At 36.8% G+C, this 27,504-nt stretch overlaps 1 protein-coding gene across 2 annotated transcripts in view; it reads right to left on the bottom strand.

The window, feature by feature from the left end:
* Positions 1-1,894: 1,894 nt before the first annotated feature.
* Positions 1,895-27,504, bottom strand: part of LOC307145356 (uncharacterized protein) — a 38,031-nt gene continuing 12,421 nt past the window's right edge. For both annotated transcript variants that reach the window (XM_079848427.1, XM_079848428.1), the window contains 9 exons: positions 21,763-21,874; positions 19,555-19,645; positions 17,383-17,469; positions 12,304-12,456; positions 8,067-8,196; positions 7,930-7,962; positions 7,515-7,612; positions 6,554-6,637; positions 1,895-3,358 (listed from right to left, as the gene is read on the bottom strand). In XM_079848427.1, the coding sequence (XP_079704553.1) occupies positions 3,254-3,358; positions 6,554-6,637; positions 7,515-7,612; positions 7,930-7,962; positions 8,067-8,196; positions 12,304-12,456; positions 17,383-17,469; positions 19,555-19,645; positions 21,763-21,874 (893 nt within the window). In that variant the 3' untranslated portion in view covers positions 1,895-3,253. The remainder of the gene's footprint in view (positions 3,359-6,553; positions 6,638-7,514; positions 7,613-7,929; positions 7,963-8,066; positions 8,197-12,303; positions 12,457-17,382; positions 17,470-19,554; positions 19,646-21,762; positions 21,875-27,504) is intronic.

Genomic DNA, 27,504 nt, shown 5'->3' with positions numbered 1-27,504 from the left:
TGGTGACCACATCTGTGAAGCGTGAAGAGAACATCATTAAGAAATGTAGAAATGACAATCAAAATGTATCTAATTTATTTATTTCAAACATAGCCCATTCGAGAATGCGCCTCTGAAAGGAATAGATCACCAAAAAATACAGAACTTAAAATTATTTTTAAAAATAACCATAAAAATAGTCCATATATTGGTAACACTTTATTTTAAGATGACGTAGTTACACATTATTACATGTACTTACTATAGAAATAACATTAAATTATGCATAATTACAAGTAACTAACTCTAAACCATAACCCTAGTCGTAACTTTATAGCAAGTAAATTAATACTTATTTGAGTAAATGTAACTACGTCACCTTAAAATAACGAGTTAACTTAATATTACTGAGTAATATTAATTAACTATATTTACTTGCTATAAAGTTACGACTAGGATTAGGGTTTGGTTTAAGGTTAGTTACTTGTAATTATGCATAATTTACTGTTATTACTATGGTAAAGTACATGTAACATTATGTAACAAGGACACAGCAAAATAAAGAGTTACCAAATAAAGTGTAACCCATATTTGAAACAACCTAAATTTCAGTTTTTGAGTGAACTTTTCCTTTAAGACCACCATTAGTAGGCTGAAAAATTTAAACACAAAGGCCTACCTGTAGTTCCCTAAAAATGTCCGTGAAGGGGAGGCTGGGAGATTTACACTATAGATTTGAGGTAGCGTGAGCTCTTTGACAGCTGCTAATAATCATCATTTTCACACTGTTGTCCAGCACACTGTGAAGCACCTGCTAACCCGGCTCTGATGGGGTGACTGAAAAGCATCTGATGGTAAAAGCGACTTTTTGGTCCCAATCTTGCCTGACTGTGCAGGCTGACAAAAGATTGGCAGCTTGCTGCTTTCACCCCTGGCAGGCGCTCCACAAGGCAGGCCAAGAGAAATTGTTTAATCTGTGCTCTATACAATGGGGTCACGGCCGAGCACTTTGGCTGGAGTGATTTTCTTCAACAGCCTAAATGCTTTTGTGTAGCGCTGGTCAAGAGGGCGGCCCATGCATTTTCAGTTTTTATGTTCCATGAAGCTCGGACCAATCAGAAAACAAATTGTGCCATAGACATTTTGAAATTAAACAAACAAATTAATTCTAAAATGTTATGAAGAAGGAGTTATAAGTATAAAAATAATAACTGATATTTCACATGTAAGTCCTTTAATTAATGCAGGCAACTTGAACTAGATTAATATTAATTAAATAATATACCGTTCAAACGGTTGGAGTCTTTAAGATTTTGTCTATGCTCACCAAGCCTGTATTATTGTGAAATATTATTACAATTAAAAACAACACTTTTCTATGTGAATTTTTTTTTTTTTAAGTAATTTATTCCTGTGTTGGTAAAGCTGAATTTTCAGCATCATTACTCCAGTCTTCAGTGTCACATGATCCTTCAGAAATCATTCTAATATGATAATTTGATGATCAAGAAACATTTCTGGTTATTATCAATGTTGAAAACAGTTGTGCTGCTTCATATTTATGTTGAAATCATGAAACATTTTTGTCAGGATTCTTTGCTGAATTGAAAGTAGTGCTATCAAATCGCATCTAACATAAAAGTTAGTAAATGTGTGTGTGTGTGTGTGTGTGTGTGTGATGTATGGCCATTCACAAGCCAGTTAAGGTCAAATATAAGGTAACAAAGCAACAGCTGGGTACCTAAGAAGATGAACAGATGTAAGATGTAGCGATTTAAACTAATGTCATCGTAAAAGCCCTGTGTGTGCTGCAGGTGGAGATGTAATCCCCACTTTTATTCTAAACCAAACATAATCACAGAGTATGAATACAAAAAAAAAGCACACAAAGGGAATGAGGGCAGGACATGATTTTAGTGATACCAGAAAAGTCGTTTTAATGATTTATTTTATAAAAGTGTAAATTAAGATGACTATTAATGCAAATCAGTGTTTCAGAAGACAAATTAAGCTTGTTTGGTTTAAATCTTTCAGTGTTCTAATACATTTCTTTAATGAATAAAATACTCATTCCCTGTGCAGTCAAGTTCATTTTAGTGGAAAAAAAACTCAATTTTTGCCTCATGGTAGAAGGAAAGCATTTTATGTCTGACTAAGCAGAGAATTTGAGCTGACAAACTCCTGCAGGTCATGAAATGCCACACAGAATACTTTATGTACCCTTTTGCAGGGCGCAATACTCACTTTATTTGCTTGTTATACTGTACAATGAATCCGTTTCCGTAGCCCACAACAAATTAGTCACAAGGTCATGTTTACACAGTTATGTTGCTACTCTGCTATGTGGTTTAAAACAATAGGTCACATATTAACTGAAATAAGGCCATAAAAACTTCAAATAGAGCTATAGAATAGAAGCATTTTAATATAGTACACAAATGCTATAGACTACTTTTAAAAATGCTTTGTTTAGCATCATTCGTCATTAAACGGAAAAGAGCGGCTTCAACATTCTGCCGAGCATCTTATTTTGTGCTCCGAAGAAGAAAGAAAGTCATATGGGTTTGGAACGGCGTGAAGATGTGTAAATGATGACAGGCTTTATATTTCTGGCTGAACTATTCCTGCAGTGGCAGAAAAACTGCAATGGAAGTTCATTACAAAAGGATTACAAGTCACGAGCATGTAAATCCTAGTGTTATGCGCACGAAATCAGACTTCAAAAAGATTAGTTTCTTCTATAATTCAGAAAAGAAAAATGAAGAGGGGTCTGTTCTGAATAGTGTGAAATGCAGATGTCATGTGCTGAACCGCCACAGAGGACTCGATTCTGTATAATCGAGAAACTACACACACACTCAAGGCCACATTGAGTCTGAGATTCAGGAGACACACGTGGAAACCATTCAACTGGCTGTCTGAACCAGAATGCCTCTTTCACACCAGCCATCTGTGAATGTATCACTAACATTCATTATACATCCACTCTAAAAGAACAAAAATGATATGTGGCTCTAGTAAATATTTGCTCCTGCTTGGAAAATCAATCCAAACTGTTTGCTGTAGCACTGGGTCAAAGAATCCTTTTAATCAAATCAAGCCAAACACCAGCACTGGGAAAGATCCAGAAAACATTGGTCATAGTCTGTAGGTAAGTCTCTTTCCACAGACATTCATATCGCCTTTGAAATGTTTGAGAAAGCAGGTGCCAATTCACACAGACTGTACAAACACCTACTGCATTAGATGTGACTATCTGACTGGAAAGTCAGGATCATTGAGCGTATTCAGAGTATACTTTCTTGAAGTCATTAATAAATTGGCAAATCCATCCGAAAAGTTCTTGGGAGTCTTGATCCAAAGGCTCTCCGAATTTTACCTGTGGATGAAAAAGAAAACAAATGAACAGTGATATTGTCAAGTCGAGTTTATTTATATAACACTTAATACAATCAAAACTGCTTCATATTGTGACTGTTCCCGTCTATTTCAAAGTCAAAATACAAAATGTAAAAGTTCTAATATAGTTCCTCTGATCAAATAAAAACATCCAAATACCACCTTGGCCCTGTTTACACCTGGTATTAAGATGTTTTTTGGTCGATCGAATCACAAGTAGACGAGGGAGACACATTCCCAGTCTCTTTTGTCCACTTTCAACCACTTCTGTCCTGATTTCTTCGAGGGAAGGGTCTTTGGGCGGGAAAATTTGTTTTTTCAGATCTTTCAATCTAATGGACAAAATAAGCTCACACAATTTACATATGAACGTGCCCGGAGACGACGGAAAAACACGTAGACCATCAGCTTTCATTTCTGCTCTGACAGCCACAAGATCACGCCGAATGCTGTTAGTGTGTGTTGGAAATCAGGAATGGTGAGAGAACATTGTGCTTGGTATGTTTTTCATCTTCAAACCAAACTTGGGTCTTCAGCCAACAAAGTCTAAATACCGTCTGGCTAACGCGCTTCACATAATGTATACGCATTAGGTGGAGAGAAGGCGGTCTTTTGTGGCTGTTTGAACGCATTCGAACACATGAGCGTTTGCACTAAGAAAGTAACCTGGTCAAATGAGTTTTCATCTTCCTCTGGAAGAGGTTGAAAGTGGACAAGCTCAAAACGGTTTAGACCCTGTATTTAGCATCATCCACTTGTGATCCAATCGAACAAAACGCATCTTAATACCAGATATAAACAGGGCCCTAGTCAATGTTCCCTTGACATTTTTCACTAATATCCATAAGTAGTTAAAGGGGTCCTTTTTTTTTCTTTTTTCTTTTACATTTTCAGCTTTCTTTAGTGTGTAATGTTGCTGTTTGAGCATGAAAAAGGTCTGCAAAGTTACAAAGCACAAAATCCCTTTAAAGGGAGTTATTCTGTACATCAGTAACTGTTTCTGAACTCCTTGAAACGCCTTCATTGTAATCTTGAGTTTAGTCTTTGTAATCCTGACACGTCACAATATTCCTAATTTAAATAATTGCTGCCCAAGGCATACGCAAAATAAAGGGACGAGGCCTGGTTGATTAGATAGTAGTGTGTTGAAACTCGTGGTTATGGTAAGGGGAGGGACATTTCCCAAACACGCTTGAAGCGGTTGACCAATCACAACACACTGATCCAGCCGACCAATCAGAGCACAGCGCTTTTCAGAAGGAGGGGCTTCAAAGAGACTAAACAGAGCGTTACTGACTGACTGGGAAGAGAGGAGCTGCCACAATGTCAAATATGGGGAAAATAAGCTGTTTTTTGAACATTCAGGCATGAAAACCTATTCTAGTAATTATACCTATTTATAATTATACCTAATCTACCTATTCTTACCTATTCTACTACCTATTCTTTAAAACGGCATGAGGGTGAGTAAATGACGACAGAATTTAAACTTTTAGACCAACTACTACTGTGAACCACTGTCCAATCACCTTCATACCTGGAGAGACAAACCTTAATGCTGATAAACTAAGAGATATAAACTATTTAATAGCCAACAAAATAAAAACTGCTCATTTTCCCATCCCTCTCAGTTTCTCTCTTCATCCTGGCTCTATTCTTTCCATTATTCCTGGCTCCACAGCCCCAAGTTGCTGTTTGCTGTATTTTTGCCCAAGGCTAAAAGTTTGGGCTGTAATTGTAAAACTAAACCAATTCTCATCGCTGGCAGGAGCCTCCACCTCATCCTGTCAAACACACAATGGGCTGAACGTTCACAATGAAACACTCACAGTCTTGAAGAAAATTGGAACAGTTGGGAAATGCAATACAAGTTACAAACAGAGGAAAAGGATTCTGCTTAAGAATTTGTTACTTTCCTTTATTATTAAGAAAGCTGTGTATTTTTTGGCCCCTGATGTGGCCCAACTGGGCTTTACTCAGAAAGAGTAGAAACAGAGGTGGACAGTAACAAAGTACATTTACTTGAGTATCTGTACTTTACTTGAGTATTATTTTTTCTGGAAACTTTTTACTTTAACTTCACTACATTTGAAAGACAAATATCGTACCTTTTACTCCGCTACATTTCTGTCAAGGTCCTTGAGTAGAAAGTAGTAACGTCATGATTTTGGTTGCATTTTGGTTGGAAATGAAAGTCGGGTTGACGTCAGAACCTGATTTTAATTTTCAACCACAATACAACGTCTGTCCAACGTTGGATATTAACGTCAATCTGATGTTGGATTCTGACATCAACCTGATTTTCATTTTCAAAGTTGGGTTTGGTCTTCTAAATGCGAATTTTGTCATTGTTGTGGAGCACACTACCTTATAGATATCAGTAAGGTTAACATATTCATACTAAAAGCCAAAAAACTTTAAATGGGGCACTATTTGAGGGAACAGACATTTGGGTGTCCGAAACCATTGTGGACGTTATTGAGTGCACTTATTCAATCTCACATTCAATCCCACTACTGGAACTGTGTTCTAGAAATAATTTTGATATTGATATGAGGATAGGTAGGCAGGAATAGATTCAGAGACATAAGGTACTGTAAGTATTACATACAACAATAATAAAACAATGCATTGACATTTACTTTTGATACTTAAGTACTTTTTAAAACGAGTACTTCTGTACTTTAACTTAAGTAAAAATAGGTATTTACAACTTTTACTTGTAACGGAGTAAAAAATTTTTTTTAAATTAAGCAAAATTTCTTCATATAGAGTATATTTTATATTTAAAGTTTTTTTATATTACTTTTTATACATTTATTTGTTGAAATGCTGCAGTTGCTTTGCAAATATTTGTAGCAAATACCCCTCTGGTATACCCAAGACTATCTTCTGTGCTCATAACATATTTAGTGCTATAAACAACCCATGAACATCATAGAGAACCGTCATCATAAGTCATTTTCAATCCAGCATCATGTCCCTCACAGTGAGGGGAAAAAAAAACCCACTGTAACCTTGGTGAATGGGTGGGCTGAAATATATTCCCCTTTCCCAAAGTCCACCTGGCACAGATAAGCAGAAAAAGCCAATCTCCAGATAGCCGGTGACTCCGGCCCATCCATCTCTCAAGGCAACACAACAGAAGATATTGAAATAATAACTCAGGGATTACCAATATGTCAGTGTAGAGCTTCCTCATCTCCTCACACCTCTTCATCAGCTGTCTGAAATCGGCCTCTTGCTTCTCTATGGCCATCTAAAGCCGGAGATAAAGGAATAGCAGGTGTTTCGGGTGTGCATTTTCCTTCTTTCCGTTTTTTTGGAGAGGTAGCGCTGGCATTCTTAGCGCTCTCTTCCTCAGAGGCTTTTCATCACTGATATTTCTCTCCAAACAGACCACATCAGAAAAAGCTTTTATACAGTCAAAAGGTGTAACAAACCACAAGCTCACAAAGGTCTGCGCTTCATACGATCTAAATTAACTTCCTTTCTCAATGGAGTTGTGCAAGAATGATACAGTACATTGGATTTTTTTTTTTAAAGAATATCCTGGCCAGTCAGGACAGGGGCTGTCAAGCTCCAAGCGGACTAATAATGAGCATAAAAGCATTATAATGTTTTATATATTCTTTTGAAGTAATATGATAGCTTTGTGTGAGGAAGAGATTGAAATTTGAGTCATTATTCAGTGAGTAAAGTAGCTTTGTCCAATTTGAGTTATTCTTTTGAATCAGATCTTTTGATCCAGTTCACTGAATTTAAATGATTAAATTCAACTCACTGACTCCGTGATCCGATCACAGTCATTATCAGCTCACTGAAACTGAGTGACAACTTAAATTGCAAAGACTTAGAATATATCACACAAATAGTATATACTGGATTCCTGCATTCTTTTGTAGAAAGAAAAAAACTTAAATCCCCATTCATGGTTATTGCATGAAAAATAGAGACAAGTACATAATTCAAAATATTATGTTCGTGTTCCACAGAGGAAACCACTTGAATAAATCATATTAATCAGAAAACATGACCTTTATATATATGTATTTTCTTTCAAATTCATATTCAGACCAAGTATGTGATGTACAATAACACAAAGCAAATATAATTGGGTAAACCTGTAAATTTACCTTTAAGTCTTTGATGAATTTGGGGTGCTGATTGGCTGTGTTTTTCCGTTTTTGTGCTTTCCTGTACTGGATGACCTTCTGAAACTCGTTCTTCACGACTAAATAGTGACAGGGAGGGGGGGGGGGGGATCTCTGTTTTAGGATATTTGTAATGGACTAGCTAAACTCTATGAATAAAACTGCAATGCTTTCATGCATTAATGCACAAGCAAGCCAAGCAGCAACAGGTTTAAATCTAACGCTCAGTTGATTAAAAAGTTATAAATTGTATGAAATGCCTGACCACACTTGAATATAACAGTGAAAGGGTTTGTTGATATTCTGAAAGCAAAAGTGCTCAATCAAGCATCAAAAGCATCTACAAAACAAGTTTGGTGCAGCAGCATCACAGAACACATCAGATAAGACCACGTACCATCCACCTCTGCTGTTAGACCTTTAACCGAAGCTGCAGGAAAACCACAGATACACACAATCAGAAGGCATTCAATCAAACCAGCCCAAAAAACATCTATCACATATTCCCTTCCAATAAAATTTTGATTAGAGTACCGCCAGGAACAGTCTCGAATTCTGCAAGCTCCAGGAAAAAGGTGGCCAAACGTGGTTCTCGCAACACGATCTGCTCCACAAGGGCATGCAGCAAGGTGAACTTCCGATTGTTCCCGCGCAGCTGAGAAAGCTGGAAAAAGGAGGGAAAAATAATGAATGCGTTTATCCACGCACCTGCACTTGAAAAGACGGTGGTACATTTGCTGTGTTCCGAAACTTATTGAGCTGCCTATGTAGGGAGCATTTTAATGCATCATAGACACTTTTTTTGACACTTTGTATTCCATTAAATACAGAAAAAAGAGTTAATCAAAATATTATTTAATATAATTCATATATATATATAACAATAAACAAATATAAAACATAATATATAATTAAAATATGTATGTAAAATATGATAAAACATTTATTATTTTATGATAGATTTACTTTGTGTCCAAAACCTGGTAAGCTCCCTATGTAGGCAGCATTTTAAAGCATAATAGACATTTATTTTGATTTAGCCAAAATGCAGTGAAGGCAATTCCAGAATTGCAGTGTCACAAACTCAGTGAAAAATAAATCAAATATATTCAAGATGGCAGAAGAGCAATAACTATAAATAAACTTGAATTCCATTTAATACAAATTTTTCATTTATTTATTATATAAAATAAATATAAAATATATAAATATGTATTGTTTTATATATTAAAAATGTGTGTGATGTGTTTTAATGCCATTAGCAACATATTAACAACAAATTCTATTGGAATCAATTGTCTGTCTGACATAGAGAGTTGCCAATGTGTTCCAAATTGGTCACTTATAAGGTTCCATAACAATCGGGATGCTTTCTTAGAAGGTAGCTGTCTATGTTGGCAGTAGGGCAGAGGTTTAGGAACGGTTGGTCATATATCCCCAGTCAAATATCCCATCTGACCAGAGATCTATCCCATCCCCTATATTTAGAGGATCAGGTAAACAAATATTTATCTTGGGTGTGAGTGTGCATTTGTGAGCGTTTATGCATGCACATGCACGCATTTCTGAATACCAATACCTTGCCCAAGGCCAGAGAAAGAGAGAGGTTTGACAATTCAACACCCACGTGCATATTACCATCAACTAAAAATGGAAGAAGATAATGTCCTTGTGCCGAAGAGCACCTCTATTGTGCACATGTGAAAAATGGTTAACCTTTTTCCAAAAGGATCTCCTTGACATCTGAATGCTCTGCTCTCTGATTAACCATACAGACACAATGCAAATGCTGTTGGAGTACCGCAGCCTCGCACAAGTGTTTTTAAAGATTGGGAATTTGTACAGCAGGCTAAAGGGTGATAAAAAGGAATGCATGTCGTGAGTCATCATGCAGAATAAATACAGTTGCTAATTCACAAAGGTTTAACACTTATCAAATGGTACTGGTAATGTGAATAATTTAAAGGGACAGTTCACCTAAAAATGAAAAAAAGAAATCTGTCATCATTTACTCACCATTGTTCCAAAACTGTATGAATTTCTTTCTTTTCACAAAAGAAGATATTTTGAAGAATATGGGTAACCAAACAGCCATTAACTTCCACAGTATGGGGGAAAAACACTATGGAAGTCAATGGAGCCCATCAACTGTTTGGTTCAGCAGAAGATCTCGTACAGGTTTGGAACAACTTGAGGGTGAGTAAATGATAACAGAATAAAACATTTTGGGTGAACTATCCCTTTAAGCACTGAAAATGAATCAAATAGTGCTAAACAAAACAATCCTATCTAAATTACATCCTCTTAAAGAAAGAATATGTAAAGCGAGTGTGCATGCCACAAAAACCAGCAAGCATGTTCAAGAGTGATTGTTTCAACTGATCTTCATATGAAGAGGCCTGTAGAGAACAAGAGTGGCGATATATCAAGCTCTCTAGACCCATTCTTTATGGTAATGCATGTAGACATGAAACCACTGCAACAATTTCAACAGCCGCTAATTTAAACTCACAGGGGGCTAAATGCTAATCTTCAGATGGGTGGAAAATTGGGCTATACTCTGTTTCTAGTCTGTGTTGTTTACCATTTCAATCCCCAGACCATTCTACAAAACTAAAAGATGACCTGGAGACATCAAATACACTGTATGTTCAAAGTTTAGGCTTAGTTCACAAAGGATCACTCACATTTTGCAGTTTCAAAAAGTCCAAAAGTTTTGGGTCAGTGAGATTCTTGACTTTTATTCAGCAAGGATGCATTGATATTGATGAAAATCAAGGAAGGAAGGAAAAATGATCATGGTTTCCACAAAAATATGAAGCTGCACAACGGTTTTCAACATCGATAATAATCATAAATGTTTCTTGAGCAGCAAATCAGCATATTAGAATGATTTCTGAAGGATCATGTGACACTGAAGACCGGAGTAATGATGCTAAAAATTCAATTTTGCATCACAGGAATAAATTCCATTATAAAATATGTGAAAACATTTTATATTGTAATAATTTTTTACAATATTACTGTTTTTGCTGCATTTTTGGTCAGATTAATGCAGCATTGGTGAGCATAAAAGACTTTCAAAAACATTAAAAATCTATCAAACCCCAAACCTTGAGTGTTGATTTCAAGTTATTTTATGTGATGGGAAAAGGAGAAATGGGATTTAAAAGAAACATAAAATAACAGTTATTTCTAAAATTTAGCTGTGATTATACAAAAATATCTGACTGTAAAATTCTACATTTATATCAGAATCAAATTTACATTTAAGCCTGTCAAATATACGTTTAAAATACATATTGGTCTTAAGTGTTGTGATATCTTCAAATTTCACACACTGGTAACAAAAATATGATATATTAAATGATATTTTTGAAAATTGTAACTGCCCTGTAAAGTTCTACTGCATCATCGAGTAAGAATGCTGTTCTCGTCCTTCTATGTCGTGTTTCCATGGAGGAAGCACAGAGACGGTGCACTCAGATTCCTCATTAGCAAAGGAGGAAGTCATTCAGCTTATTGTGGAAGTGCCCTTAAATCTTGCCACTGAGGAACTGGGTTTTCAGCATCCTGGCCGAAAAAATCGATACAAATTACCACCATGTGTCGCTAATGACTCAGCGAGCTCGGAAAAAAAGCCATGCCGCGTGGCTAATGAATTGGGCCGCTGCGGCAAGAGGTTGTAGAAATGAACAACAAAGAGAAACTCATAGGTACTGCATGTCTGATTTGTGTAGTGGATGGAGTCATAAAAACATGACAAACCCATAGGGTATTGGGAATTATGTCAAAATATGATACACGTCGCAATACATTTGACATGCAATGCATCATAACAGAGTGCGACAACAGGGTTCTGGAAATACTAGCTTTGCATTAGTTCTGTCAGGATGACTTGTTCAGGTACATAAATTAGGTATCCATAATTAACAGTAATTACTTCATTCATTAATTTTGTATTTCTTAAACAGCTTGTTTTTGAGTCTTTCTGGTAGAACTTAAAACTGATTTTTAACATGAATGTTTTAAGACAGACTGACCATAATCAATGCGGTTGTTAAGTGATGATTTGTGCTTTTGAAGCTTTTGGAACTACAAAAAAAAAAAAAACATTATTTTATAACATTATTTAAAAAAATAAATAATGTATTCCTGTGATCAAAGCTGAATTTTCAGCATCATTACTCCAGTCTTCAGTGTCACGTGATCCTTCAGAAATCGTTTTAATATGCTGATTTGCTGCTCAAGAAACATGTATTATTATTATCAATGTTGTGGACACCACATTGCATTTTTTAAGGATTCTTTGACTGAATAGAAAGTTCAAAATAACAGCATTTATTTGAAATAGAAATATTTCGTAACATTATAACAGTCTTTAATGTCACTTCAGCTTTGCTAAATAAAAGTGTTCATTCTTTTCAAAAAACACCACCGGTTTTGAATGGTAGAATATGTGAGGAGTGTGTATTTCAGGAAATTTTTTCGGTTCATTTGTGTGCAAAGCTGTGCGCACAACACCGTGTGACCAAAAACAGAGACTGCTACTTGCTGAAAACAGGAAAACCCTAACTCATATTATTAGTTACACTTAATGCTGTTACCAAGGCTGAACAGACAAAACAATTGGAAGAGAAATGAAAACTGGTAAAAAAAGAAAGAAAGAAAAAGAGAGAGAAATAAAACCTGAATGCCAATAAGATGTTTTATTTGCCCTGGCTCTCCTCGCTATCGCCCAAAGGTCATTTGCTGGCGGTGCGGGTCCTACCTTAGTTAAGGATGAGAGGCGAAATCCCTTGGCCCTGTCCTTGCCTGCGTTCTGGTTGAGGTAATTGCCCACAGCCAGAAGGTACTCCAGCACACTGACAAATGGCTCACAAGCCCACAGCTGCTGGCACATGCGGATCTTCTGGATAATCAGCTGCAAGACAGAGAGGCCAGAACATGTCATCTCCAACTAATCCAACTGCAAACTTTTCCCTGCCTCTCACTTAACAGCCACAGACACTTAAGCACAGCCGGATTTCTCAGCGGTCTTGTTGACACAAACCGTTCTTGTCGAGTGTATATCAGAGCCTACACAGGAAGTGCTGTAATATATTATTTGAAGCAGGAAAGAAAGTTAAACCTGAGGATTGATAGCCGTTAGGTTAAGGGGTTCTTACTGAAGTAACAAGTATAAGGTACAATCAACGACTATCATTCGTCAACAAGACACTTAAATCAGGGCTATTATAAAGAGTGCTTGACAAGTATATGTGCTAAATCAAAACTCTGGAACAGAATGGTGTATGACTAAGGTTAATATTACAGAAAATGGTGCCAGTGGATAATCTATTTAAAGTCAACATGAAATCAAAATTGACCCTGTTTATTTTGCAAGTTCCTGTTAAAAAAAAAACAGCTATTTCATCATTGTTTTAGGCTACTGTTGTAAGTAATGTTTCCTTTCTAAAAGCTAGTTAATGCAGTAAAGAAATGCTGGGTAATGCCATAAAAAAGGTGAAAATAATAATAACAATAATGATAAAATAATGAATAATAATAATATAAAACATTTTAGAGAAGAAAAGAAAGCATGAATGAATGAATGAATGAATGAATGAATGAATGAATGAATGAATGAATGAATGAATGAAGTGATTCACAGGTCAGAATATAAAATCAATAAACAATATCTGTAAAAAAAAAAAGAGATTTGATACAATAAAAATGGCCTGCAAATGACGTTTCATGCTGGAAAATGGTCACAGGTTTTCACAGTGATGTACACAGGGCTTGACACTAACTTTTTTGCTCACCAGCCACTGTGGCTAGCGCTTTTCCAATTTTGACATCGATATACCAAGGCGAAAAACTGCAATGTATATATTTTTTATATTATCTCATAATTTGGCAGCAGGAATATTAGGCTGCTGTCACTTTTAGATATGACGCACAGATCCATTATACTGTTACACATGCGTTTACTTTCTCAGCTGTTTACGTTCACTTAAAACATAACTGACTGTGTTTACGTGAATACACGGTAAGACCGGCATTTTGACATTATTTTGTGTGTCTTTGACTGTTTAAGTGCAATAAGCAGCGAAAAAGAACTCTATTTAGTACTGAGAGGCAGTTTTATATGCACGCATTTTGGGTGTGAGCTCAAAATTTGTAGGAATGAGTATGATCAAAACAAGCAATTCCATGCTGAAATCCAAGCCTTGTAACACCAACAATATTCATCCGGAGAAATGAATCGAGTGAGTGAGGAGAGGCGGGTTTGTGTGTAACTCGCTGTCGGAGAGATGAGAGAGAGAAAGCGCAGCTGGTGTAGTGTGTCTAATCTGCGGAAAATGAGTATTGGTAGCGTTTCAGATATTTCAGTATTGATATGTATCGAAAAATCTATATTTTTGACAACACTACATTGCACTTAGTTTATTATTTCAGGTGCCCTTTTAAAAGACTACAACTGGAAAATGTCTATATTATATATAAAATTCAAGCCGCCAAAGTGGCTAGTAGGAGTGACTGCGTTACATGCCACTGCTGAAATACACCCGCATTTGGCTGGTAGGCGGGTGTTAATGTCAAGTCCTGGATGTACAGATACCAAAATGCATAAATGTTCACACCAATGCACTTAGAAATAAATTGCATTTGGGAAAACTAAACTCACAGTGGATCAGGATACAGACTGAATCAGTAATATTCCCAGAACCACACTGGATTACTTCCAATTAACTTATTAATATATACCATATTAATTTAGGCTTAACAACATTAACATTCCTATTAATACCAGAAGTAACAAGTTTATGGTTCTCTTGGGGCAAAAGCCCTTGCGATTTAGCCAAGATAAACAGGTTTGACTGAAAGTAGTTTGCGAACGCATTGTGAGCTGCTAGCTTTAATTTCCATCACTGTTTGTGGTATTAGTTTGTTATTTTTCAACCCGTCTAACAAGCTGGTGTACTGAACCCCTGAGCAAAGGGAAACAGCAGAGACAGCATCTGAAGGAAAAATTCTTTCAGACACACAACTTGATTTGACGTCTACGATATACGAGACAAACCATTAGACCATATGCTCATCTGCTTCCATCGTAACCTCAGCCCCAATCCATTACCTTCGAGCCCTCTCCTTCATTTCTACCTGGTGATTCACACCCTTAAACACTAATATAACCAAATGCTAATCAAGTCCCAGTGGGTGGAAACTCCAGCTAAGCTTCTTTCCAACACTCAAAATGAGTGATCTTCTTGCACTTTTATACTCTAGTTCTCTCAAACTCCTGTGTTTCTCTAACCTCATGAGCTCTTTGAGCATTGCACGCTCTCTGTTTACTAAAAGCTCACAATGCCACAAGGAGTTAGCATTCCTCAGACAGCTTTTAGACAAAGCACAGCACATCTAGAGAGCTCTTCAGTATTCCCCACTCTAAGCCAGACCAATTTTCCACCCTAGCACCCAGCCTGTCAGATGGTGGCTAAATCCGCCTTAATGTTACAGGTTTAAAAAGTCAACCATGTCAGACAATCCCATGGATTTAATAGCAGGTTATGTTTTGGGAACTCTTAACAATGGAAGACCTTTTCGTAGGGTCCAAAGTTACACTATAACATTTTCAGACACAAATATAGCATGGATCTTAAAGGGATAGATCACCCAAACATGATGACTCATGTCGTTCGAAACCTGTATGACTTTCACAACACAAAAGAAGATGTTTTGAAGAAAGTTGGGGTCAAAACAAACACTGACAACATTGGACCCCATTGACTTCCACTGTATAGACAAAAAATGAATGTTCCACAGAAGAAAGTCATATCGGTTTGAAACGATATGAGAGTGAGTAAAAGATGAAAGAATTTTCAAATTTGGGTGAATTATCCATTTATTTAATCTTATGTTCCTTTAAAGTGAACATGAAAGCAATAAATCGGAGCAATTATTAAAAAAAAAAACTAACGATAATAACTCACCTTTTAAAGCTGACAAGATCATATATAATGTTAAGCGCTAACCAAATAGCTATTTAGGAATTTTAGATTTCTGTTGTAATTAATGCAGCATTTCTAAAATCTTTTAGAAATACTTAGCAATTTAATGCTTGTTAACATGAATCTAATAAAGGTTACCAGAAAAACAGCAAATAGTGGACGATTAGGAAAAGAAGCATTGTCAGATCTAAAAGTGTCAGCATGACATTAGAATGTAAATTTCTACATTTTTAACATTTCAATTTCTAAATTATAAATACATTAACATTAACTTGCTAAGGATAACCACACATTAACAATGAATAATAGTATATTTATAGATTAAAATGAACCTAGATTAATAAATGCTGTAAAAAGAAGTTTGTTCATTGTTCGTTCATGACACTTAAGGCATTGGTTAGAGAATTGAACCTTGAAATATGGGTAACACTTCACAATAAGGTCCCATTAGTTAATGTTGGCTAATGCATTAAATAAAAAATAACTAACAATGAGCAAATGTATTTGTCACAGTATTTATTCATATTTGTTAATGTTATTTCATTTTTCACATTTTCACATTTCAAATTCTCAGTATCGACACATATTCGTCAAAGTGTGACCGATTCAAATGTCTACTGCTTCCGGCATCTTTGACGAAAGTCAGTGACACCACCGAGCAGAGCAAGGTAGACAGAACAGCAACATCAGCTAAAATAGCTGTCAATTCCCTGAGGCGAAAAAAAACGTAAGCCCTTACTGACACCCAAATGCTGAGTCAAGCCTATTTCGATGCCATATAACACGCATAACCTCTGGAAAAATCCCCGACACGTCCATGATCCTGACCTCTCCAAAGTTACTGGGCTTAAACTTCCAGCCCCTCTCCAATACATAATCATCTGTTCACACAGAAAAAGCTTCTGAAGATGAATGTCACATCTCGCATACCTTTAAAACACTACATTTGTTCATTAGAGGGATTTCGGAGCACTTAACGTGAGAGTGAAATGTATTGGCGCAGAATAGAGGAGCCAGGTGGGTATAAGGGACTCAAATAAAAACCAACTTTTGAGATGCATTGAAAGTACAAGAGGGATTTCAACTTTTTTTTTTACTCACAGGTAGAAAAAGCCTTCAGAGTGCTCTTTGGGCTACATCTCCTTCTCCCCGGCACTACCTCTCTCTAACTAATAAATGACTTGAAGGAAATATGCCATTAGAAACTCCTTCAGCCCACTCTAAGTGCTGATTCGTTGGGAACAGAACCCCTGTGTATTAATGCATGATTCTTTTTTTCACCTTAAGTCCATTTCATTTATTTTTTTCCAAGCACCTGCTGTCTGCCAAGATTATCTTTTGCATTAGTAAATGAGCTTTTTATTCTTTCTCTTTGCTTTTTTTTTAATATCCCCCTTCGTTCAGCTGTGTGCCTCAGGAGCCACTATTGCGCAGCTTTAACACTGATGTCCTCCAGACGAACTGTGAGACTCGAGTTCACATGAGATTGTTTTTCCACAAACAAACTTTTCATTTTCTTCATCTGTCACTCATAATCATCAGTGCAGTACAGTGCTAACTGCAAAACAAATGCCGGCACAACCACAAACATGCAAATGAATATATGCACACACCACATGCTGTTTATCATATCTTAAAGGTAATAGTGAATGCATCCAAAAGTGCCTCTCTTTTCTTGTATCATCTGAAAAAGAAAATGCATTCTATATTGGCAGCGTATTCTGAATGAGCCCTACCGGTAAGTAATTCAGTAGAGTTCAGAGAAAAAGAGAGGCAAAAGGCAAGAGGAAGCTGAGACAGGCTGACACAAACATGACTGACAGGTGCATATGAGGTGTTTGTAATGCGAGTCTGACCGGCGTGAGGTCCTCCATACAGATGGGCAGCTCTCGCAGCGTGAGCAGCAGGTCCAGGCGGGCGCTCAGGTCCGGGATGTTACACATCTGAGGAAGAGGTGATATATCAGAAGACAGCCTGGACAATGTCACAAAGATATGCAGCGACACCTTCACACATGCTCTGCTTGGTTCATTGGGGTGAATCTCACAAATTGAAAATGAAAAAACCCAGGTCATATTTCACACCAAAATCAAAAGCGAACAAAAACCAAATAGTATATTTTAGGACTCCTTTAAACACTTTACTATAGGATTCTACATGTTAAGATTAGTTGATGCATGCATAGGAATCATTGAACAAGACATTTTTATAGCATTTATTAATTAATAAACTAAATATTAAAATATATTAGTATATGTAGAGATCTTTTTTTTTTGCACTTTGATGCATGATAATTAAGTGAAATTTTCTATTACTGTTTATTTTTTCATTCACATTATTTTTAATGGTGATTCTCATTATTGTAATTCAGTATTGCATGCAAAAATACTGTATCAGTTCTATTTTTATTAAAATCAGTAATTAGTTATATGTGGTACGACACATACCTATGGATGTTTAAGTACTTTTCTATTTTAAAAACATATATATTTTCTCACGTTAAGGTAATGAGAAAGATTGTTGTGCATTAAATGCTCTTGGGAATTTGGCAGGAAATTAGCTTAATTTTCATGAAAATAATGTCACAATGCAAAAAAAACAAAAAAAAAACAAAACAATGATCCTGGTTTTTATTAAACAGAACATAATTTTGATTCAAATATGACATGTTTTTGACATGTTGCCTGAGATTCAGTCATACACATTCAACAAGTTCCCAGATATCAGCTGAAATACAACACATCATGTATTGCACTCAGGTTATACACACATATATATATTTCAAGGTAAAGACATTTATATTTGACATGTTTTATGTATTATGTATCTCGCATATCTGATGCAAAGTGACCACCACTGCTGGAAGGTGTTCGAGTAAGATATCATTAAGCAGGAACGATGTTTGCCGAAAATCGTGAAAACACTAAAAATCACCTCTATAAATTCCAGTCTCAAACCTTTGGAACGGACTAGCACTGTGATTGATGCATCACAAATGGCATGTCCATGGTTGTTAAAATTACTAAAGATTAATCTGAAACAGAAGACAGCAACTGCTGTTTCTCTTTAAAAATCCCTTTTTCAAGATGTGTGGTTCATTTGCAGTGTGAAAATGAAGGTTAAGAATTCAAACCAACAGCTGTCAAATTAAATCCCCTCATGGATTTTTCACATAATGAGGATCAGAAGAATTCGATGCACTTAGACACATGAAAACATGGCCCTGTGCACATGGCCCAGAATCTGTAGGTAATGTATAATGCGGACTAAAATACATGAGAGATTTGGAACCAATACATAAGAATCTACATATAATTGGACGCTTTTAGAAAATGCAGAGTAATACTCATTAATGTCAACAACAATGTCTGGATGAATCTCATGAAGCCTATTAAGAACATATCAGACATGCAATTGAAACTTGTTTTGCACCATTATTAATTTCGAACTGTGATATGAAGCAAATTTTCTCAAACAGTAATGCAAAAAAAATTGTGATGACAAAAGTCTTAGTATTTATAAAGTACTTACATATCATGGGCCCTATCATACATCCGGAGGCGCGATTGCAAGTGTTTTTTGCAAGTTTCAGTCCAACGCAGTTATCATTTTCACATCCTGCGCCACATTGTTTAAATAGCAAATGCATTTGCGCTCATTTGTGCGCCCATAGGCGTGCTGGCCTGAAAGCTATGTGTGTTCAAGCGCATTGTTGGCGTGTAAATAGCAAATCCGCCATGGTATGAGCACAACTGGCTTTTAAAGGGAATGGGAGATTAGACTCACTTGGGCAGTCGACCATTTTTCCCGTCGTTAAGCTAGCAAAAGTGGATTTGGACACGACCTAAGTGTGCTTTAGACCATACGCTTAGATTGTTAAAATAGGGACCCATATATTTACAAAGATGGTAGTATATAATAGTATACATTTCTTCAATTTATGTTGATTTGAAATATACACACACATACATAGATATTGCATATTACATCCATTATTTCAGCGATTAACCAGAACGTGATGTCTTTACCTCCATCATGTACTGGTCCACCACATGCAGTTCAGTCAAGTCTCCTTTATGCGATTTATACATCTCAATGTCATCTGCGGTGGGCACGTATCTGATGAAGAACGCAACAAATGAAAACATGGCAAAGCACTGAAACGTCTGCCCTAATTTAGTTTTACATCAGTCCAACCTCTCTGCTTCATAAATACTTCATAGATGACCATTTTAAGCGTGCACGATTCTAAAAGGATGTCACACAACCCTTGTTCCTTTTTTACAGGTTGACTGCCTAGCGAGCCTATTTTCTCCTCCAAGATTGCCTCCTTTTCTCTTTGCATCTCTCCATCTAGTCCTCTGAAAAGAACGCATGCTACTCTGATTTGCAGTGGCCCGAGGAACAGAGGTTGATTAAAAGCCAAGTTGCAGTCAGCTTGTATAAAGTGCTCAGGTAGTTGATGTTTGGCTGTTCCTGACTTGCATCCTGTTTGAACCCAGCTCACCTCCAAAATGGACCTGTGTTCAGGTCGTTTTAGTACGTTTCACACTGACTATTTCATGAGCCCAAGGATGTTCCGATGGAGAAACAAGCAAACTAAAGCCACCTACCATTAATATTGCAGTTTCTGCTGGGACCATCTCGAATAAGATTGTATTCAGAAGCCCATGTGGCCGCACTTAAGATTTCCATCGTATTTGGCTAAATAAATATAAATCTCAGCAGGTACATTAGATTATGCCTCCCGCATGCAGGTCGGCCTCCAGCAGTCATTTAAGGATGTTTCTTGCAGTCAAATGCAGAGGAGAAAGCATTTCTCCAGCTTCCCTCAGGGCAACTCAATAGTTTCCTTTTCCTCAAATACATCAGATAAAAGTTTTATAAGCAGGCTGTTCTGTTAAGAGAGCCTGGCATATGTTCTTTTATATTAGCATTAAAGAAATGCTATGGTGTCTTCCTCAACATGAACTGCCCGTGACTTCTCGTGGTCTCTGTGGTCTTCATTACATCTACCACTGGAGTATCTTACAAAACACAGACCTCACTCTGTTCTTTTACATTTAACGGTGGTCTGCTGATCTCAACCGCTATATTTTCATTTATATTTTATAAAAGGGTCATTAACTAATAACATGGACAAGAATCTTTTTTCAAGCATTAACATTTGAGGTTAAATATGCATGCATGTATAGTAGGATGTGTATATTTTTATCACCATTTCTTTTAGGGTTCTTACTCTTAAAGGTATAGTTCACCCAAAAATTTAAATTCTGTCATCATTTACTCATCGTCAAGTTGTTCCAAACCTGTATGAATTTCTTTCTTCTGCTGAGCAGAAAAGAAGATATTTTGAAGAATGTCAGTAACCAAACGGTTGATGGGGCCTGTTGATTCCATAGTAATACTATGGAAGTCAATTCATACAGGTTTGGAACAATTTGACACTGAGTAAATGATGACAGAATGTTCGTTTTTTGGGTGAACTATACCTTTAACGGTCTTAAAAATATACAGTATATTTCATAAACAGATTTTTTTAACTATTCTGGTCATAAAAGTGCATACAAACTATCAAATCAGTATAAAATGTGTTTACAATTTATGTAAAATGGTATAATTTAGCATCTCACGCTGCTACACTAACACTACTGTTCAAAAGTTGGCAGTAAAGACATTAATAATGACATTAATAATTAAAAATTATATTTCAAATAAATGGTTCTTTATAATTCAACTAAAAAAACAGAAAAAATTATCATGCTTTACAAAATAATATTAAACAGCAAAACTCTCAGCATTGATAATAAAAAGAAACGTTTCTTGAGCACCAGTTCAGCATATTAGAATGAGTTCTGAAGGATCATGTGACACTGAGGACTGGAGTAATGATGTTGAAAATTCTGTGTTTTGCTATCAGACATATTGAAGAAGTTCCATAAAGCCTTGTGTGTCAAATTTTTCAATTAAAGAGACCAGCATAACCTAGTTTGGATCAAAATGGAATTCATAAACCTCCTGTACACACTTTTTAAACTTGACTTAACGTGATACAGCATCTTAAAAACATGGCACTCTTAAAAAGATGCTGAAAAAGCAGCAAAACAACACCACAGCCAAAGTCATCAGTCTGCATGTGTTCATAGACCAACAATTAATCAATACACATTTAAGAAATGAACTATTGTGTCAGGTGTGGAGTTTGGCAGGCTGCTTTGTCTCCATGTATCTCTTACCTCCTGAGAGAGGCAATATGCTCGTCTGAGAGACCCCCTTCCTCTTCATTTATAATCAACAATTTGTCCTTCAGCTCTTTTGGATGCACAGGGAAACTTTTGAGGAAAATATCTGTGGGGACAATACACAATGCATTTACACAGGTACACACACATTCAGTCTTGAGCAACTCTTGAAACAACCTCTCCTGACAGCAGCTCCCCACCTGTGATGAAAAACTCCAAGCGGATTTTTAGGAAACAAAAGGGTTGTGTGCTTAATTACCTCTCTATACATGATCCAGGGAGGGCCAGATGCATGCTGATTTGCATTGTACAAAACCTGAATTGATGGGATTTTCATTTTACCTAATAAACCTAGCTGTGCTGAAACTGCAAACAGAAAAAAAGGTATGAATAATGGGAGCCGTGGCAGCTGGGATGACGCTCATTACAGCCACATATTCACACTTTGATTGAGTGGCAGGTTCAAGGGTGCAATTACAATGTTAACACCGTGTCCTAACTAGACGCGCCGCGCCGCGCCGCGCCAACGCGCGATAAAGGTATCTTTTCCATAGAGTTTTTGTCCTAACCAGCCGCGACGGCGACACGCGACGATTCTATTTTCGAAACGGTTTCTATTTTTCTGCGACGTCGCGCTGGAACAACAAACACAAAGTGTGGCAATGTTAATCTCAGGTACTGCACATGTGCTTTATTTAATGTTAAAAGCGTGTAATGTGACTTTGAATATCATTTAGTGCTCCCAGCTTTGTATCCGTGAAAGCAACAATGCAACATCTGACCTTGAAATTAAACAAATGGAAACAAGAACGTTCAAACTGTGAACAAACAAGTGTATTCTTTGACAAAGATAGTTTTAGTGACTCAGTAGCCTATTTATTTTTAATAATGTTTAAATGGTGTAATATTTGTGAATTTGATTATGTAGCCTACTTAGCCTATCCTTTTTCTTTGTTATAACAGTGCACTTGCCGCGAGACTCCGCCCACACACTGTTCTGATTGGCTGTGGGGTTTGATTGATTTTGACGCATCTCGCAGTCGCGTCGCGTCTAGTATGGACAGACAGACAAATTATTTGTCACTGGAATCTTACTGCATCGTGTCTGGTTAGGACACGGTGTAAAGCCTCTTTTTCCTGTTAGCACCAAGTTTTACTACAGAGAAACCATTATATCTGTGTGAAAGGAAGGTTATTTCATGGTTAACATGATTTCATCTCGGCAACAATGAGCCAAGCAAGAAAATCTGATTTCATCCATTCTTTTAAACATGGGAGGCCATGTCACATTCATAAAAACCAACAGCCTCACAAACACAAAACAGATTAACATTAAGTAGCCTATTTAGCGTTCACAACCACTTTGATTGATTTGATACGGCAAAAAACTTAAGGGTGAGTCTAGAATGTAGTATCCACGTGGAATTAATTGGACTGAGAAAATTGTGTTTTAATATCAGAATTCGCAGTAAATTTCTTTGTAAAAAGAAAAAAAAGTGACTACCACTTCACATGAGCTTGATGATTTGTTTATTCTGAACACTGCCACATACCCAATTATAATAATAATAAGCAGTTAGTTATTCCAAGTTGTTTCTCTCTGAAATGTGTCACTTTGGGTTTTCAGTGGCATTGCAAAGGTTGCCATTTTTACATAAAACAATGAAAAAGTTCTGACTTGATTTATCTTTGTGTTTATCTCAGATATGCTGTCATCTTAATATTTTACTTAATGAATATAAATATAATATTTTAATATTTTTCTTTAGAACATTTCAAAGGCAATGATTTATTTTTTGGAAACAACTGTTTAAAAAAAACACCAATACTACACTGAAAAAAAAAATATTAAATGAGTGAGAATAACATCTTCACTTGCATTAACATATAATTTTGTACTTTTATGTTCCAATTATATGCTGTTCATCTTATTTCCTTATTTCAGTGATTAAACTGAAAACAGCCAGAGCTGTAGAGGCTAACAAGGACTTCAGACTACGTTCCTCACTCATGATTCCAGTAGCTCACCACCAGCTGAACAGCCAAACCCCTTTGAAAAGTCTTCAAGCTGTAATTGCGGCTCTAATCATGGGTTTTCGATTAGCAATTTATTTTCTTTACGGGTGGTACAGTTGGAACAAAAAAGTTCAGATACATTCAAATGGAATAATATGTTACAGCCCTTCAATTCAGAAACAGGCAGGACTTTTTGTTTTATTTATGAAGACTGTGTGGTTCCAACATTGTTCAAGGACTGGACTCAAGGAGTGATGTTCACTTTAAAGCCATTAGCTATACTGTAGCTCTAATAAAGATTGAAAGAGAACATATGAGAACATATATACAGTCGTGTGAAAAAGAAAGTACACCCTTTTGAATTTATGGTTTGATGTATCAGGAGTCCTGACATGTAAAACCATAGAATTCAAAAGGGTGTACTTTGTTTTTCACATGACTGTATAGTGGGTCCAAGAGTCTGAGACCATTAGTGAAAATGCTTCTCTTTAGCAGCTTTCTAGTTTAAAACACAAAAAAATAAACACTATCTGGACAAAAGCATTGGGACACATGACCATTACACCAACGGGGACTGTAATGACATCACATTGGTCCCCCCTTTGCAGCTATAACAACTTCCACTCTCTTCTGGAAAGGATTTCCACAAGATTTTGGAGTTTCCCATTCATCTAGCATTTGTGAGGTCAAGCATTGATGTTGGACAGGAAGGTCTGGCTCGCAATATCCGTTCCAGTTCATGGGGATGGGGATGAGGTCAGGGCTCTGTGAGGGCCAGTCAAGTTCTTCCACACCAAACACATCCAACCATGTCTTAATGAACCTTACTTTGTGCACAGTCATGCTGGAATAGAAAATGGCCTTCCCTAAAATGTGCCCACAAAGTTGGAAGCATGGCATTTTCCAAAATGTCTTGATATGCTGATGCATTAAGATTTCCCTTCACTAAAAGTAAAACTTCACTAAGTCTGAAAAACAGCCCCCATACCATTAATATGGTACCCAGTGTGGTCAATAAATATATTTACTGTCCACTATTGCTCATTTGAAGTAGCACTGGGCCTAAGGCCAAAGCCAGAGGCTGAGAAACAGAAAAGACATTTAGTATCTCTGGTTGAATGGTATCTCTGGTATCTCATTTTGAATAGTTGCCAGTGAAATGATATTAATGCCAGTGGAACTCTTCAGCTATGGAACCAGCAGAGCATTGGTGACTTTAACGCACCATGTGCCTCAGCACTCGGTGACCCCGCTATGTGACTTTACATGGTCTACCGCTTTGTGGCTGAGTTGCTGCTATTCCTAAACTCTTCCACTTTCCAGTACTAACACTTACAGTTGACCGTAGAATATCTAGCAGGGATGAAATTTCACGAATTGACTTATTGCGAAGGTGGCATCCTATTACAGTACAACGCTTGAATTCACTGACCTCAGAATGACCCATTTTTTCACAAATGTTTGTAAATGCAGTCAGCATTGCTAGATGCATGATTTTACACCTTTGGCAATGAGTCTGCTTGAAACACCTAAATACAATAATTAAGAGGTGTGTCCCTTTTGTCCATATAGTGGGCATATAGTATATAATATAGCATATTTTAGTACAACAATGTGTGAAAAGGTCGAATGAAAACTGTACATGATTGCTGAATGTCTTAATATTTGGTACTTCAGCTTTAATGGCAGCAACACTCATCATCCAGAAAATCTGAGATGTTTCAAAGAGCATCATGTGCTTCAATGGAATAATGAAAATCTGACCTTTTGTACAAAGTTTACATGCTCAAAGTCACAAAATTGCTGATTTAAGTAGTGATTTAGAAATCTGTAGAATCTGAAATATTTCTTATTTATTTTATGCCATATATTTTCTTTACTGAGAATCTTCCTGAGAAAACTTTCTGACTATTTTCTTGTTTAAGTGAAATTCTATGTAGTCTCAGACTTTTGGACCCCACTGTATATACAAAACTATATCTGTGGGGAGAAAAAGTTTACTGTCAGATAGCATTTAAAGGGATGGTTCGGAGTAATTTCAACCTAGGGTCCTTTGCACCATGACCTCGAGCCAAACGCCCCCCAGAAGCTTTTTTTCCCTTGGTCGAACATTATTAAAGTTAGAGCTTATTTAGAGATATCAGCCAAATGGCTTAGTGCAGGCACTAATGGATCCAAGGTTGTATCTCGTAAATTACCCCACTAATAATGCCCAGAATGGTACCAAACTTATAGTAGGCCTAGTACAAATAGGTTCTCATAAAACGAGGCATTGGAAAGTTTGTAAGTACATCAGGAGTTTATTTAAATAACACTTGCCAGATGGCTTATGCTACTGCTAACCCGGACGTCGAGGTCACTTCCGTGATTTGGGAAAAGGCCGTAATATTTTAATATTTTTTATTATTTATTACTTCTTATTCAGGATGCATTAACTGCATTCTGTCATGACAGCCCTCTGAGAGATTGGCAATGTTAATACAGGTGGAGCTGGGGAAGGTGGAGGGTTTCTGAAAGCACACTGCAGATTGCAAACAGCAAACAATGGCAAGTATTTGAATGATGAGCAGCAAGCTCATTGGCAACGATGTGATCGCTAACAAATAGAGTTAAGGACCAATCAGCCTGCGCTATCTAGAGTTTCATGACAGAACTTTGTATTTCAAATAAATGCAGAACCTATTTGTACTACTGTAGAATTTTGGTACCATTCCAGGCTTTATTAGTGGGGTAATTTACGAGATACAACCTTGGATCCATTAGCGCCTGCACTAAGCCATTCGGCTGATATCTCTAAATGAGCTCTAACTTTAATAATGTTCGACCAAGGGAAAAAAAGCTTCTGGGGGGTGTTTGGCTAGTGGTGCAAAGGTCACTAGGTTGAAGTTACTCTGAACCATCCCTTTAAGACATCAATGACAGTAACCTTTTTCTCCTAGTAATCTAGTATTTCATGTGTGTCACCTCTTGAGTTTAAGAGATCTCAAACTGTGCTACCAAAGATACCAAAGTCTGCAATTATAAGTCAGAGATCTCATCTTAAATCTCCAGAGACATGAAAGAGCAACCTCGAAGCAATAAAACTGTCCTCTGGATAAAATCGCTGCTACTAATGATGACTCTAAGGTTGTGTTAAAAGTCTCAAAAGAGTCCTCAAAAGTGTCTGGCATCAGATTAGTCTTTGAGTTCACATTATTAGGACCTACGCGTGCTATAAATTATATCAAGAGCCAAATAAGCAGTCATATTACAGGACATAATGAGTCTGTTCCAAAACCTAATGAGCTGCCTTACTGTCACCTACCTAAATATGCAGCTTTCTTCTAAGGCAGCATTGTAACAAAGCAGCAACCATACAAATAAGTCTCGGTTAACTATTTATTCCAATACAGTTTAACATCAGCATGTTGCTAATGATCAAACTGTCTGGTGCAAAGCGGGGCACTAGCCCAAATAAGCATAAAATTCCACAAACTGTTATAACAGATCTATTATTGAATGCATTATGCCTACACATGCATTGATACATATATGCCTACACTGCCGTACAAAAGTGGTGGAAAAAAGTGCCGTACTACTTATTCAGGATGCATTAACTGCATTCTGTCTTGACAACCCTCTGAGAGATTGGCAATGTTAATACAGGTGGAGCAGATCAATACAGGTGGAGCTGGGGAAGGTGGAGGGTTTCTGAAAGCGATGCCAAGCAAACGATGCCAA

The sequence above is a fragment of the Squalius cephalus genome, assembly GCF_949319135.1.
Source record: "Squalius cephalus genome assembly, chromosome: 18".
Taxonomy (NCBI): domain Eukaryota; kingdom Metazoa; phylum Chordata; class Actinopteri; order Cypriniformes; family Leuciscidae; genus Squalius; species Squalius cephalus.
The sequence above is the reverse complement of the archived record's forward strand: the minus strand, read 5'-3'. Positions and strand labels throughout refer to the sequence as shown.